Here is a 16,493-nt window from a genome sequence, read left to right on the forward strand (position 1 = left end):
CAGAATTGGATTGTAAAACAACAACAAAGACCAAAGCTATTAACGTTGAGCTCAAATCGACAAAAAGAAACGAGTGAAGCTCAATAGAAGTCATACCCAATTGAAAAAATGGAGGGCTACAAACTTTATTTAGCTGCTGTATCGGTACAAGTATTCCATTCTATCATGCACATAGTTTCCAAGGCTGCAATTGATGATGGTTTCAAGACATATATACTCGTCTTCTACAGACAAGCCATTGCAACAGTCTTCTTAGCTCCCATAACTATCTTTCTTGAGTGGTATCGTTCAGCTCAAATTTAGCATATTAATCTTTATTTTTCTGCTCTTGCTTGCTCGATCTAACACATAGTATACTTTTATCGAATTTACAGGAAAAGTGCACCACCTCTGACGGTAATGACATTTGTCAAGATGTGTATACTTTCTCTCCTTGGGTAAGATGTTAGCAAAAAATTTTCTAGTGAAAATCATTGTTGTATTTCAGTTGTCTTGAATTTTTTCTAATGAACTGATCGTGTATGTTTCTTTTTTCTTGAAGGTGTTAATTGAATTATTGTTTTCCTCACAGTTGAAGTTCATATCCACTTGTCTATTTCAGGTTCACATTGACCTGGAATCTCAATAATATGGCTCTTAGGTACACATCTGCCCCGTTAGCTGCAGCAATCAATAATACAATTCCAGTCAGTACTTTCTTCCTCGCAGTTCTATTCAGGTAAGACATACATGTTACAAATCTAAGATTTCTGTACCTGCAAACTCTTTCAACTATTTTCTAGTACTCTAAATTATGGCTTCAATTGTATGAATAAATTCTTCAAATTTTAACTTGGGTGCTCAATAAAAATTTAAAAAAAAAAAAAAGAAATTAGCCAACATGCTTTGACTGCTTACAGAATGGAAAATTTCAATTTGAAGACTGTCCCTGGGATTTCAAAATTTGCCGGAATAGCACTATGCTTAGGAGGATCTGCAACTATTGCCTTCTATCATGGTGCCCCTTATCTGAAACTATTGGTTCATCATCACCTGTTGAAAATTCACAGCCCACAAAATCCGGGTCATGCTCCTTCTAGCACCACATGGGTCAAGGGTGTACTTCTAATGTTTCTTGCCTACATATTATGGAGTTCCTGGCTTGCATTGCAGGTAAAATTAATGACTCTTGATAAAGCTTTTTTTTTTTGGGTGGGTTTTTCTGGCCAATGCAAAAGAAAACCAAAGAGTAAGAAATCATCTATTGATGGGAAAAATGCACTTTTCATCTCAATGTTTTGGGTGTGGATCAATTTCACCCTCAAATTTCCAGTCAAAACACATTTTGCGTTGATAGTTTCATAATTTCAATAGAGTGAGGATAATTTACGGATTGCCAATCAATTTTGATGTTATATCTTAACATAACGAACACGTCTTGTTGGTAAAATATTGCATTGGGTTGACAAAAATATTGAAAGCCCCATCTTAGTTTACTTTCCCTTTTTCAGCTCTAAACAGTCTTAACAAACTTTAGCCACCATAACTCTCTCCTCAGTCCAGAACTTAATAAGAAGCTCCAGAAGGACTGAAGCCATGGAAAAGAAATGATTCCGTTATAGCCAATTGAAGAAAAATGCCAATATGAAAAAAGAGTTTAACAATAGGTTACTCCAAATTATAGTATTGTTTCTGTAACTCAATCAATGGCTGAATAAAGTGCTAATAATGCATTTACTAACAGACTGGTCATTTGATTATATTCTATCTAAATTGGTTTGCAATCCTTCGATTTTTCTTAATTAGTTGAAATTATGAAATTATGAGGATGAAATGTATTTTTGGTGAAATTTTAGAAATAAAGTTGGTCCATACCCCAAAATTAAGGATGAAAAGTTATTTTTCTCCTTGATTATCAAACTCTTATATTTTCATATATATATATATATATATATATATATATATATATATGTATAATCCATTGCTTTGGTTAAGCACTAAAAAATTATGCTCTTTGATTTCGCTGCCATCAGTCAATTATTCAATTTAGGACATGCCACATTGTGATACATATTTATAGCTTGTTTTGAATCCCATCGTATCCATGCCTTACTCTACGTAACCAATATGTTATGGCAGAAAATTTTACAACAGATTGAGTAAAAAAAAATTAGTAAACCAAATTCTAAAAAAGAGCAAATGGCATAAACAGTCTGTCAATTACTTTACAGTAAAATAGTCCATCAACTTTATTATTTTTAGCTGATTTCATTCTTCAACCATTTCTTTTATTGCAGCTAATCAGGTCTGAGCCACCCAAATTGTAAGAGTTCTCCACCAATAATAACTAATTAAATCAAGTTAAAAATTAGAAAACCACCCGCAAACTTTCATTAAATTGAGAAAACCAGATTAAGTCAGGCAATTGCAAAGAAATTGGATTTGATCAAGAGCAAAAAGGTCGGGCTTTTTTTTTGGCAATTTTTTTGATAATACAATCGAGGAATGATGAAAAAAGCTACAATTTTTTACTCTCAATCTGGTCTAATTTGTTTGGAATTTTCTCGACTAAATCTGTTTTTTCAATTTTAAGAAGAGCTGTTGGTGGATTCGATCAAATCAGGCAATTGCAAAGAAATTGATTCCATCAAGAGCAAATAGTTGGGTCTTTTTTCAGCTATTGTTTGATAATAGTATTGGAGTTTGCCAAAAAAAAAAAAAAAATGCCACAAATTTTACTCTCCATCAGGTCCAATTCCTTTGTAATTTTCCTAACTAAACTTGTTTTTTTTTAAAAAAAAAATTTAAGAAGGGCTGTAGGTGGATTTCTTATCTTGTCGCCCATTTGACTAGTTATTACGGGAAAAATCTTCCTATTTGGATAGCTCAGTCAAATAAGAAATAAGGACCTAATCGGCTACCAAAAAAACAAAAAAAGGTACAAAGACTAAATTGGCTATAAATAAAGTTGAAAAACTGTTTTAACATTAGTCAAATATTTGAAGGACCATTTAGGTCTTTTGCTCTTCCCAGAAAAATGTGTTAAAAATTGGAGTTTTGAGTTGAGAGCCATATCATACCCTTTCATATGCCAGACCCTACCCTATCCGTCATTTTTTTTTTTCCCGACAACGATAACACCCTTGAATTGTTTGGTGTCACCCTTGAATTTTCTTTTGCTGCAAGTGGGATTTAAATCCTCATTTACAATCCAAGGAGGGATTTAAGTCTCTCTTTGATAGCCACTGAGCCAAACTCAGTGGTTCCTACCAGTCGTATTGTCCTAGCCCAATTCCAGTTTGTCGTACATATAGTGGCAGATTTACCTTTTTGATGCATGTGATGTTTATGAAAGAAAAGAGTGAGTGTGTTTCGATAGTGGTTTATTGGCCAAACTTTACTTACTTACGTTACAAATATATTTTTTGACAACTCTTTTATCTTTCGAATCACCTTTTTATCTTATATTAATCATATTAAAAGAAAAAAAAGGCAATAATTTTTTTAAAGGGAAAATGACTAGTTCATTTCTCACATTTCACAAAAATATTCTTTTTATCCCTCACTTTAAAACGAAGCGAATTCGTCCTTGACATTTAAAAATTGAAATTATTACATTCCTGAATTCAACTTTCAATTTGAATCCAACCACCTAGCAACCCAATTACAAATTTCAGAAGTATAATTGGTTGATCACTTGATCAACTAAACTTGATATTCACATGAAAGTTAATGAACCCACAAAGGAAAAATAAAATATTATAACATAAAAAGGGATTAATCTTTTCTATATTATTATTGTATATGTTGACGGGTCTAGATATCTACCACATAATTTCAATTTAAATTTAAATACCAAACTTGTATAAATGGTATACATCTAGACTTATGAGTGTATAAACTCATGATGCATGAAAAAATTTATCCATAAAAGAAATCTACTATTCCAAGACAAAGAAACGGCCTTTTTATGTTATAATTTTTTATATTTTTCTTTTTTTTGTTCAACAAATGTCATATGAATGTGATGGAATTGACCGAGTGATCCATCAACTTTATTTTTGAAATTTGTTATTAGGTTATTGGATGGTTTGATTCATATTAAAAGTTGGGTTCACGGGTATGTAATAGCTTCAAAATTTAAATATCGGGGATGAATTTGCTTCATTTTAAAAGTGAGGGATGAAAATAATATTATTTTGACATGTAAGGGATAAAACAAGTCATTTTTACTTTATAAAATACTAATCCAAATAATCTCCTATTCAAATACACTAAGTGCAGACGATTGAAGCACGTGCTCAAACTAAACAGAAATAAATTATGCAAAGTGCCCCTAATTCCTTGACCTTCTAAATAAAGAAAGTAAATGGCTAAGTACTGACATTTGAATGACCACAGGGCTGCCTATCGAAAAGCTATCCTTCAACACTTATTAGCATAAATCTTCAAAACTTCTTCGGCGGAATTTTCTCGTTTATTATTGCCATCTATTTGGAAAGAGATTTTGATGAATGGAAGCTTGGATGGAACGTTAAACTTCTATCTGCTGCTTACTGTGTAAGTCTATATATTTGTCCAGAAACATTTGTCAAGTCCCCAAACAATTATCTACATGATTAGCAACTTACAAACAGAAATGGACAGGGAATCATGGTCAATGGTGTTGGATTTAACTTGATAGCTTGGGTTCTTAGGAAGAAAGGGCCCTTATTTCAAGCCATCTGGGTTCCACTTGTGCTGCTATTCACAACTTGTTTTTCAGCTGTCTTTCTTGGGGAGATAATTAGCTTAGGAAGGTAATTTACTTGATTTATTTTTCTTTTGCATTTTCGACTTTAATTTCTCACCATATGCTAGTTCTCTTTTGATAGAATCCAGTGTTGAGCATTAACATCGTAAAGGAAAAGGCTTCTCAGATACAAATGAAAGAAAAAATTGATCAAGTCTAAGAAACATCCAATTCTCAAAATCAATTTACATGACAAAAAATTGAGTATCACAAAAGATTTGTATTTATTCATGCTGAAATTTTCCTGTATTTTCCAGTGTTGTGGGAGCAGTATTGCTGGTTATGGGGTTGCACTGTGTACTATGGGGCAAGATTAAAGAGCAAAGCAAAGAAACGGAGAATTGCTCTTCAACTGTCCAGCTCGCACAAATATCACAGAGTGCACCAAAGGATGAAATACAAGTGGGGAGCACTCCAAAGCACTCAATAGCTCAAAATGCTTGCTCCTATGTTTGAGTGCAAGGCTTGTTCATCCAGTGCGCACTATCGGGTAGCAGTTGTGGGTTCGCTTGTTAAAAAAAAAAAAAGATTGTGAAAGTGTTTGTTGTTAGATACTTAGACAGAGAGAGAGAGAGCAGGATTTTGGTTTAGATTTACAAATGGTAGGAAATAAATTTAGTACATCGAGTACTCATTATTTAATCTATCCAAAATACCTGACAATAGTGACATCAAGCACTCACTAGTTACTCCATTCTATGACGATCATCCCATTGTGATCAATCCCAAATACTTGACGGTGGTGACATTAAGCACTCATTAGTTAGTCCATTTCGTGACGATCATCCCAATGCGATCAATTAGTAAATACTCTAAAGCGCGATCAATTACTAAGTACTGTAAAGCACGATCAATTAGCATTACTTGATCAATCCTCTTCGTCTCTCTATTATGTTTTAGCATTATTTGATCTTATCTCTTCATCTCTCTATTATGCTTTAAGTAACGGGAAAATTGACAAACGTCGATTAGATTGAAGAAAGGGACCAAGAACTAGGATAAATATAAAGACTCCTGTTTGATAATTTAGTTCAGCACTTAAATTTAATGGATTCAAATCTTAATATATTCAGACCATTTGATAATCAAAATTAAACATCCGAATTAATTAAGTGGCACTGAATTTTCTAAGCAAAACTTGCTTCCAAAATTAAGTGATAAGTTATTCACTTATCATTGAATGTGATATGCACTCAAATATATTATATTTAATTTTTGATTATTAAACGGTCTGAATATGTTAATATTAATATAATTTATATATAATATAATATACATAATTGAAATATACCTATTAATATATATTAATATACATATTATAAAACAAAATTGAAATAAAAAATAAAAAATATATAAATAAATAAATATTAATATATAGAAACAGAGCCAGTATATATTTAAAAAAATTATAAATTATAAAAATACTCAAAAATATATTTTAAAAGTACCTCTAAAAACAATCCTAAAAACATCTACAGTAAATGTTTTTCATATACACAGCTACAGTAAAGTTTTTAAAAAATATCTCCAAAAACAGCTAATCCAAACGGAGCCAGATGTATTCTAGTATTCCACGAGCTATTTTGTGTTGCCTTTCGTTTTTGCAAGGAAATGTTTTTGCGACTTTAGCTGGGCCAAATCCTCATAATATTATTGTTTCCAAAAAAATCTGTCAAATATGGCTCTGTCGGCCATGTAGGCGCGACAGGAGGTCCAAATTTTTTTTAAAAAATGTGGCAAAGGGCCGTCGTGCCCTGGTTGTTTTTTGACCACACTGTCGCACCAACGTGGCGCAACGAACCTGGCAGCTGCGCTCCAGCCTTTTTTTTTAATTTTTTGTAAAAAAATATGTAGGTTCCGGTAAGTTTTTTTTTTTTTTCTTGTTAAGGGGGTTTTGGTTTATTAAGTTTAGCATGTTTACGATTTACAGTTTATTATTAAAGGGTTTAGGGTTTAGGATTTGTTAAGTTTGTTGATAAAAGGGTTTGGATATAGCCATTGTAGTTAATAAAGAATTTATTAAGTTTGTTAATATAGTTGATAACTTACTTAAAAATTAAATTAAACGTAATTGTATTAAAGAAAAAAAATTAGTACATGAATCACGGTTTTTGTATTTTAGAATTTATATAAAATGCAATAATGTAAAAAAATTAATAATATATAAAAAAATTAATAGTTGTTTATAGAATGCACACAGTAAAAGAACTCTTATAGGTCGTTATTTGGTATACGATGATACTTGATATTTATACTAAACGATTAAATCAATTAAAGTGGTTGTAGATTTACTTATACCTCTATATTTAATAAATTAATGGATCCTTTTATCAAATTGTAGGATTTCATCAAATAATTTGTACTTTTGTATTTTGAAAAACGTTATTAAACTTTAAAACGATTAAATGTCAAGATGATGTGCAATGCATTGAACGGATGAGATTTAAATTTGAGTAGAAGATAGGATAATATCAACACCTCAGGGGTTTCTTACTTTTATCCTCGTCCTTAGCCTTCTCACAAAGTGTCGTGGGGAACAATAGTATCGAGTAGGCGCGATGGCCCTTTGCCTTTAAAAAGGAAAAAAAAAAAAAAATCTCCATTGCCTATCGCGCCTATATGGCGTGACTAGCATACTTTAATACACGACTTACACATAGGCATATTTGACGGATTTTTTTGGGAAGCCACATTAATATTACGAGGATTTGAAAGTTGCTCGTCATTGTTAGTCTAGCTGCTTGACTTCAATATTGAAGATTGTCCGGCACATAAAATCCCAAGTCGTAGTCTCCAAGATTGTCCGGCACATAACCGGTAGAAACAGTGTATGAAGTGACGACGAGGTTCTTGATAAATCCATTTATGACAGCACCATGTGCAACTCATGATAAATCCATAGCCTTTGAATCTCCATTAGGCCCAAAAATGATAAATCCATGGGCCAAAAAATTGATAAACAAGTTGAGTATTATGGTTTCCATCTTCCCATGTTATTTTCAGATCTTTGTCATGTAGGCTGTAGCGCGACATTATTGCGAAAGAAAGTACAAGGATTTATGAGAGGACAACGCGCAAGTCATGTCAGACGCAGGAGCTGTGACAGCCGTCTGTACGTATAGAGCGTTGGCCTTTCCGATTTATTAGTAGTGGACCATTGGTAGGATGTGTCGGACGAAGGAAATCACATATCAAATTTGATTTGATTTGCGGCTGGAAGGCTAAGGAGGCTGCCGGCCCTGAAGCAAAATTAAATTCATTTACATCCATGATTTTTCATGTTTACCCCCATTGGATGCTCTTCAAACAACTACGTATTTGAAAAGTAGAATGGACCACCTAAATAACCAAGATGCCGCCGATCACAATAATTTGCATAGTGAGTTCTTGCTAGTAGTTATTTAGTGACTTCCAAGCCTTTGCTCATTCATTATAAATACCGGCCCCCTCCACATTCCAAACATACTCAACCACCTTCATTGTGCTACATTCTGCTATCTTCTGCCACCACCACCACCCCCACTACTCCCAGAAAATGGAAAGCTTTTCTCCCACCTGGGCTGCATATGCACTCGCCTGGGTTGCAACGGTGGTTATCGCCCATCTCTCGAAGCATTTCCATCAGCAAAAACTCAACCTCCCACCGGGTCCAAGGCAATGGCCTATAATTGGAAACTTAAACCTCATTGGCACCCTTCCTCATCGTTCACTCCATCAACTCTCCCTAACATATGGTCCCCTAATGCACCTTCAATTCGGCTCCTTCCCAGTTGTCGTTGGCTCCTCCGTGGAGATGGCCAAAGTTTTCCTCAAAACCATGGACGTCACATTTGCAGGGAGGCCTAAAACTGCAGCCGGAAAATATACCGCTTATGATTGCACCAACATGACTTGGTCCCCTTATGGACCATACTGGCGCCAGGCACGTAAGATTTTCCTTATGGAATTATTCAGTGCAAAAAGACTCGAATCATATGAACATATTCGGGTGGAAGAAATGAATTCGCTTCTGCTACAGCTATTCAAGTCATCAGGCAAGCCTGTCGTGTTGAAAGATTATCTTTCAACAGGAAGTTTGAACGTGATTAGCAGGATGGTCCTGGGGAAAACATACATTGATCAGTCTGAGAACTCAATTGTCACGCCCAAAGAGTTCAGGCAAATGATGGACGAGGTGTTTTTGCTGACTGGTGTGTTTAACATTGGTGATTTCATACCTTGGATCGATTTCTTGGATTTGCAGGGGTATATCAAGAGGATGAAAATCTTGAGCAAGAAATTTGATAGGTTTCTGGAGCATGTTCTTGATGAGCATAATGCCCGGAGGAAGGACGAAACTGATTGTGTCAGCAAGGACATGGCGGACGTCCTTCTGGACCTTGCAGATGATCCCACTTTGGAGGTGAAGCTAGAGAGGCGTGGAGTCAAGGCATTGACTCTGGTATATGTTACTTACAAACTGCATAACGCATGCTGTCAACTTTTAAACGACTGAAAACTTGAGAGAAAATAGTCAGTGATCTTTTGAACTTGAATACTCAAAATTTTCTTTGCTACTGAAAACTTGAGAGAAAGTAGTCTGGATCTTTGTAGTTTGATGAAAATTTTTCAGTAGAGGCAGAATTAACAAGAAAATTCTTTTTAATCCTTCTAAAAGAAATTGCTTTTGATAAAGGTACTCAAGTAAGTAAGTTGATTGTTGGCCAAGTACAGTCAATTTGCAACTTAAGAACGTTTGTGGGCCAAGTCAATTTGCAACACAAGAAGTTGATTAGAACTTGAGTTTTGCTGATAAGTACATTGGTTCTATTCTTTGCCAAATTAATATAATATCCATGGTAGTAAGATTTATTTCACGTTCCGGTGGGGAGCACAAATAATAATTCTTAAGAAATTCCAAGCCTATTATAGGAAATTTATTTTGTGCCCTGTTTCATTCAGATATCACATTCGGAACATTGAAACATAAATAAGTTTAAGAACTTCAATAATTGGACTAAGTTTCTTGCTGCACTTTGCGTAATGATTGAACTCTAGGACCTGCTTGCTGGTGGAACCGAGACCTCAGCGACTACAGTAGAATGGGCCATTTCGGAGCTACTGAAAAACCCAGAAATATTCAACAAGGCAGCCGAAGAACTCGACCGTGTTATCGGTCAGAATCGATGGGTGAAAGAGAAGGACATGCCAAATCTTCCTTACATAGAGGCTATTGTTAAAGAAACAATGCGTATGCATCCCGTGGTCCCATTGCTAGTGCCAAGATGTGCTCGCGAAGATTGCAAAGTTGCAGGGTACGATATTCGAAAGGGAACTCGAGTCATCGTCAACGTTTGGTCAATTGTGAAGGACCCTGAATTGTGGGAGAAGCCAGAGGTATTTTGCCCCGACAGATTCATGGGAAAGGACATTGACTTCAAAGGGCAAGACTGTAAGTTCTTGCCATTTGGTGCTGGAAGAAGAATGTGCCCAGGGTACAGTTTAGGCCTCAAGGTTATCCAATCTAGTTTGGCCAATCTTTTACATGGATACAGATGGAAGTTGCCAAATGACATGAAGCCTGAGGACCTTGACATGGAAGAAATATTTGGGCTTACTACACCAAGAAAGATCCCACTTGTTGCCATTGTTGAGCCTCGGCTTCCTCGTAATCTTTATTCACTATGATTCACTACGTGTATGTTTGATCTCCCAGTATCATCATTATCAACTTGTGTTCAAATAAATCAGCTCTGCAAGTTTAGAATTTGTAGCTGCGCTTATATGTGTTTGCCAATTGCCACAACGCTACAAACCCTTGTAGTTGGTGCATGGCATATGCGTAACCACTGAGATTGTTATGCTTATTGAAGTCCAAATTTGTTCGCAATTATGTGAAACTGTGAATACGCACACCCCTGATGTTTCAAATACATTCTATAACATTCTGATGCTAATTTAAATCTGCAATAGTAGGTTCACAGTCAAAGCAATGTGCTCTCTGCCATCTTTCCTCTTAGCATCTTCCATCAATTCCTGTGCACCTCTAAGCCATGCCACTGGATTGGTGCTACTTTCCGTACTTGTTGGGAGGAAGAGAGAAAGAGAAAAAAAAAAAAAAAAAGAGCGGAGGGTGAGGTGGCTGCGGCAGTGATGGCATGGGAAGGGAGGGAAGAGGAAGAGCAGCAGTGGTGTGGTGCGGAGAGAAAGAGAAGAAGAGAGGAGAGAAAAGAAAAAAGAAAAAAAAAGGAAAAAAAAAAGCAAGATTTGGAATTTTTTCAAACCTTCAAATGCACAAAAGTTTTCTTACTAGTTTTATAGTAAAGCATAGTAAAATGTTAAACTAACGCCTAGAAAATAGCAATCATTTTGGAAACAAACCCTGAGATTTATTATAATATCACTTAGCTTCTCTGAAGTTTTTAAAATCTTACTTTCTTCCCCTACCAACTTGGGAAGATCAAGTGTTCCTATCAAAGGTCACAAATTTACAACAATTACTGTTGCACTCTTTATGACTATTTAATTGAAAAGACCAAAAACTATAGATGAAAAAGATAACCAAATTGCTATCCAATATTGGTGGATATTTCTTTGTATCAACGTGGTGGTGGAATAGTAAAAGACATGGGTAAACTAAATTCTAGTTAAAGACATGGGTAATTTTTGCAGAATAGTTATGAGGAAATCAAGAAATTCTTTTAGAAAATATGTTCTAATATAGGATATAATATAAGTTATACTAAAAATTAAAATAACCTCTTTATACATGTGGTTTGTAATATAAATCCTACTTATAGAAAAAATTATATAAATAAGTCAGAATTTAAAAAATTAATTAGAAATGTTCTAATGACCAAATATATCTCTAGGAATATTCTTTTTTTTGTTAGAACATCATTTTTTATACAAGGTAATAGTTATTGTACATCTACAAGATTATTCGTTATTGCATTTATAGTTGCTCATATTTTCAACTTTTTACTTTTCAACTTTATTTTATTTTTTATTGTTGTTGTTCGCTTAATAAGTAGGATAGCATAAGAGTAATATTAGAACAAAAATTTTATCTTTCTTGCATTTCCTTCAAAGGGGTTAAAATGTATGAAGAATATGAAAACAAGAGAGGTATGTGAGATTTTAAAAATTGAAAGAGTTCTAAGTGATATTATGAGAAATGTCATGCGAGGTTTCTGAAATTATCCCCAAAAAAATCATCCAAATGAACCTTCTTGTTGTTGCAAAATCTTTGCTTCGGAATCCTAGTGCCATATTTCCATCTTCTTTAACTCTCCGTCTCTCCACCAAAAAAAAACAAAAAAGAAGCAATTTTGGTAGCGAGCTACTTTGAATAAGATCGTGAAATAATTGCATGTAGAAATTTGACAAGAAGTGAAAGCAATCAAATTTGCAATATGTCAACATATATTTTTATATGAAAACGTATTCTAGTATTCCATGAGCCATTTTGTCTTGCCTTTCGTTCTGCTAGGAAATGGCCAAATCCTCCTAATATTGTTACTTCCCAATAATTGGGTAAGCAGATAAAATATGGCTTTGTCGGCCATGTAGCACGACGGGGAGGTCCAGAATATTTTTTTGAAAAAAAATGGCAGAGGGTCGTCGCGCCCTGGCTTTTTTTACCACACTGTCGCGCCAACGTGATGCAACGAACCTGGCAGCTATGCGACGAGCCTTTTTTTTTTTTCAAATGTTTTGTAAAAAATGTGTAGGTTCCGTTAAGTTTTTTTTTTTTTTTTTGGATAAGGCGGTTTTGGTTTCTTAAGTTTTAGCATGTTTAGGATTTACAATTTATTATTTAGGGTTTAGGATTTGTTAAGTTTGTTGATAAAAGGGTTTGGATATGGCCATTGTAGTTAATAAAGGATTTATTAAATTTGTTAATATAGTCGATAACTTACATAAAAATTAAATGAAACATAATTGTATTGAAGAAAAAAATGAGTACATGAATCGCAGTTTTTGTATTTTAGAATTTATATAAAATGCAATAGTGTAAAAAAATTAATAATATATTGAAAAATTAATAGTTGTTTATAGAATGCACACATAATGAAAGTACTTTTTTAGGTCGTTATTTGGTATACGATGGTACTTGATACTTATATTAAATGATTAAACCAGTTAAAGTGGTCATAAATTGACTTGTACTTCTACATTTAATAAATTAATGGATCCTTTTATCCAATTATAGAATTTCATCAAATAATTTGTACTTTTGTATTTTGAAAATATGTAACGTTATTAAACTTTAAAATAATTAAACAGGAAAAGTAGGACAGTTAATTAAATGTCAAGATAGTATGCAGTATATTGAATGGATGGGATTTAAATCTAAGTAGAAGACCGGACAATATCAACACTTCGGGGTTTCTTGTCTTTATCCTTGTCTTCGGCCTTCTAACAAGGTGTGGTTGGGGGATACGTTTGTTTGGATAGAGGATTATTTATCAAAATTTATTTACTTACATCATTATTATAATTTTTAACACATCTTTTTATCTTTTTAATTATTTTTTTATCTCATTTACATCACATCACAAAAAATACTATAATAAAAATATCTCAAGTCGTAGTCTCCAAGATCCAGCTAACCGGCAGAAACAGTATTGAAGATTGTCTAGCTACTTGACTTCAATATTGAAGATTGTCCGGCACATAAAATCCCAAGTCGTAGTCTCCAAGATCCAGCTAACCGGTAGAAACAGTATATGAAGTGACGACGAGGTTCTTGATAAATCCATTTATGACAGCACCATGTGCAACTCATGATAAATCCATAGGCTGTGAATCTCCATTCGGTCATAATTAAATATGATATAGCTTAAAATAGGCAGACGGATGCATAATACATGCGTTGATTAAGTGATGATTCAGAACCTTTTCGGGTTCGGGCCTTTTCTCTTTCCATTATGTAGTGGGCTATCTTATCGACAAAAAAAAAAAAAAAAATCTCCATTCGGCCAAAAATCATAAACTCATGGGCCAAAAAATTGATAAACAAGTTGAGTACTACGCTTTACATCTTTCTCTGTAATCATTTTCACGAGTTTGTCATGTAGCGTGATATTATTGCGAAAGAAAGTTTTCTCTATTATGACAGGACCATGTGCAACTCCTGTCAGACTCAGGAGCTTTGACCTTTACGACTGGATGTGTCGGCCGAAGGAAATTACATGGAAACCTTTATGGTGGAACCTGCCTATGGTAGAAAGGCCGGCAGAGAGACACGTGTTGACGTTATATACAATTCAAACGGAGACGTTAAATTGTTACACAGCGTGTGAAGAGAAAATATACGAGAATCGTCTGCAGATGCAACCAAAAAGCACACTGACTTCCGTACGAGTTAGACCAGAAAGTGTTATTGCATGTTAAAATAAGAGGCATTTATGTATTTGCAAATGTACCCATTACCAATGGAAAAATGTTGCAAATGCCTTGGACAAAAAATGTGAATAAAGAAGGTACCGAAATTTTAAGAAATAATAAATGATTATCGCATACGCGTGGGGGATAATAATTTGGAAGAAGAAAAAGCGGAGGTAAATGAAAGGATTCAAGCCTTCATTATATTTAGGGCAAATTATCCAATTGGCCCTTTAACTCTTTGTCTAGGTAAAATTAAGCCCCTCGTCTATTTTTTGCTGACTTTAAGCCCTTGAACTTGTAAAATGGGAAATTCGTGGCCCTTTTAGCCAGTTTCTCCGGTTTTGCAACCGGAGGACCAATTCACACGAACGCCAGTGTGCTTCTTTCAAGGGCAATTTTGTCCTCATATTCTAAGCAAAAAGGGCACACATAGTAGACGTTCTAACAAAAAAGGACAAAAAAAAAAAACAAAATGCTGCTAATCCCTCCCTTACTCATGGAGCCTGTAGCAGGCATATGACCCATGACAATAAAGTAAACAAATAATTCAAAAAAAAAAAGAAGAAACAATACGGATTAAAACAATTAAATTAAAGAAACTGAACATTACATCCAATGGGCAAAAGGGCTTTGAAAAAAGATGAACTCAGAGACAAAGATCGTATTTTTACCATACTGATGGCTAAAAGCGTGCAAGGAAAATGGAGTTACCGGAATCGAAGTCATCGAGTTTGTGAAGCTTGACGGAATCAGAAGTAGACTGCAAAATCAGGGTTCGAACACTCTGGCGATTCCATTCTTCGTGTGGATATATATTGAATTTCTTGAGGTGAAAAAGCAGTTGTTGAGAAGATGAAATGGGCTTCGATTTTTGCTTCAGCCATTGCTGGCCTGCTGATTTTGCTACAGCAGGTAAAAAAACCATGGCTGGCTTTTTCCCTATCTTTCTTTTCTGTTCCTTTTAAGGATTTGTGGAGCCGATCATTTGCTTCAACTGCACCCTTTTTCTTTTTTCTTTTCTTTTCTTTTCTTTATTTTCATGTCATGCCAAGTCACTAATTTGATCGCGACAACAGGCAACGAAGTTTGTTTGACAAAAGAGGATGAGGTTTTTTTTTTTTTTTCCAATGAACAACTTGGGATTTCAGCTTAAAACTTAACAAATCAAAGCGCTTGTTAATTGAATTATGCTTGCCTCACTCCTCTCTGGGTTTGTCGTCATAATCGTCGGAGACATCGGAGACGACGTCGGAGATATGATTCTTGGAAGCGGCCGAGACACCGGTCCAGTGGACTTTGCGGGTGTGGGTGACGGGGTGGCAGGGTTTTAAGAGGATTTTTGAGAAGGAAGAGCAGAAGGGCTTGTCATGAGGAGGGGTTGTGAGCGGAGAGAGCTTCTGGGAGGCCGCGACGGCCGCGGCTGCTGCGGTGGCGACAAAGACGGCCATGGGATTGCGTGGGGGTTGCGCAAGGAAGAGTAAGGCAGGTAAGGGAAATCAAATAGAAAGGTGGACTATGTGTGCCCTTTTTGCTTAGAATATGAGGACAAAAATGCCCTTGAAAGAAGTACACTGGCGTTCGTGTGAATTGGTCCTCCAGTTGCAAAACCGGAGAAACTGGCTGAAAGGGTCACGGGTTCCCCATTTTACAAGTTCGAGGGCTTAAAGTCAGCAAAAAATAGATGAAGGGCTTAATTTTACCTAGACAAAGAGTTAAAGGGCCAATTGAATAATTTGCCCTTATATTTATATACATATATAAATTTAGTACCCAAGTGTTCAGCTTAAGCATCCAGGAAAATGGTCCCATAACTATCGATACGGTAAACAACACAGTTTTGGATATGATATAATAGGTTCTAAAAATTTTAGCGACCATTTGATTACCCGTTAGACCTATCCACTTGAATAGGATTATGGGTAAAAATAAGGGAGTAAATTTGTCATTCAAAATAGTAAGTTAGCGTAATAAATTAGTAACTTTTGCAGTCGAAAAGGTAAATTGTAAGTAATATGAAACATACTTTTTAAAGAGATAAATTACAATAGTATATCCCAAATATACTTTTGAGGGAGTAAGTTTATTTGAAGTAAAAATATGTTTTTATATAGAAATAATGAGTTTTAGTTATAACATAGTAAATTTGATTAATGACAAAAAACATGCTAATTTATGGCCAAAATATTGTATTATGCTTAAAAAACTTATACGAAGCCTATATTTTAGAGTTATTTGAAATAACACAAAAATGTATTATTACTGATTAAAACTGAGTACGTTACTTAGTCAGTACAGTTATTATAGTTGTATACATACTTGATGGTATGTGTATAAATAAGCATTTTTGAGA

At 34.7% G+C, this 16,493-nt stretch overlaps 2 protein-coding genes across 2 annotated transcripts; both read left to right on the plus strand.

Moving 5' to 3' along the window:
- LOC140010978 (WAT1-related protein At5g64700-like) lies at positions 1-5,676 on the plus strand. The gene is made up of 7 exons (XM_072058710.1): positions 1-281; positions 375-437; positions 602-718; positions 900-1,152; positions 4,381-4,539; positions 4,627-4,778; positions 5,029-5,676. The coding sequence occupies exons 1-7, from the start codon at positions 109-111 to the stop codon at positions 5,225-5,227; spliced, it is 1,116 nt and encodes a 371-aa protein (XP_071914811.1). The 5' UTR covers positions 1-108; the 3' UTR covers positions 5,228-5,676.
- A 2,553-nt stretch (positions 5,677-8,229) lies between these two features.
- LOC113702275 (trimethyltridecatetraene synthase-like) lies at positions 8,230-10,519 on the plus strand. Its single transcript, XM_027223398.2, has 2 exons — positions 8,230-9,212; positions 9,809-10,519. The coding sequence occupies exons 1-2, from the start codon at positions 8,307-8,309 to the stop codon at positions 10,436-10,438; spliced, it is 1,536 nt and encodes a 511-aa protein (XP_027079199.1). The 5' UTR covers positions 8,230-8,306; the 3' UTR covers positions 10,439-10,519.
- The last annotated feature ends 5,974 nt before the right edge of the window (positions 10,520-16,493 follow it).

The sequence above is a fragment of the Coffea arabica genome, chromosome 7e (assembly GCF_036785885.1).
Source record: "Coffea arabica cultivar ET-39 chromosome 7e, Coffea Arabica ET-39 HiFi, whole genome shotgun sequence".
NCBI classification, from domain to species: domain Eukaryota; kingdom Viridiplantae; phylum Streptophyta; class Magnoliopsida; order Gentianales; family Rubiaceae; genus Coffea; species Coffea arabica.

Bases quoted from the DNA above. Each gene is read 5' to 3' on its own strand.
- LOC140010978 (XM_072058710.1), top strand. From the start codon at position 109: ATGGAGGGCTACAAACTTTATTTAGCTGCTGTATCGGTACAAGTATTC. The intron at 282-374 runs GTATCGTTCAGC...TCGAATTTACAG, and splicing joins ATAACTATCTTTCTTGAGTG to GAAAAGTGCACCACCTCTGA. The intron at 4,540-4,626 runs GTAAGTCTATAT...AGAAATGGACAG, and splicing joins TTCTATCTGCTGCTTACTGT to GGAATCATGGTCAATGGTGT.
- LOC113702275 (XM_027223398.2), top strand. From the start codon at position 8,307: ATGGAAAGCTTTTCTCCCACCTGGGCTGCATATGCACTCGCCTGGGTT. The intron at 9,213-9,808 runs GTATATGTTACT...ATTGAACTCTAG, and splicing joins GAGTCAAGGCATTGACTCTG to GACCTGCTTGCTGGTGGAAC.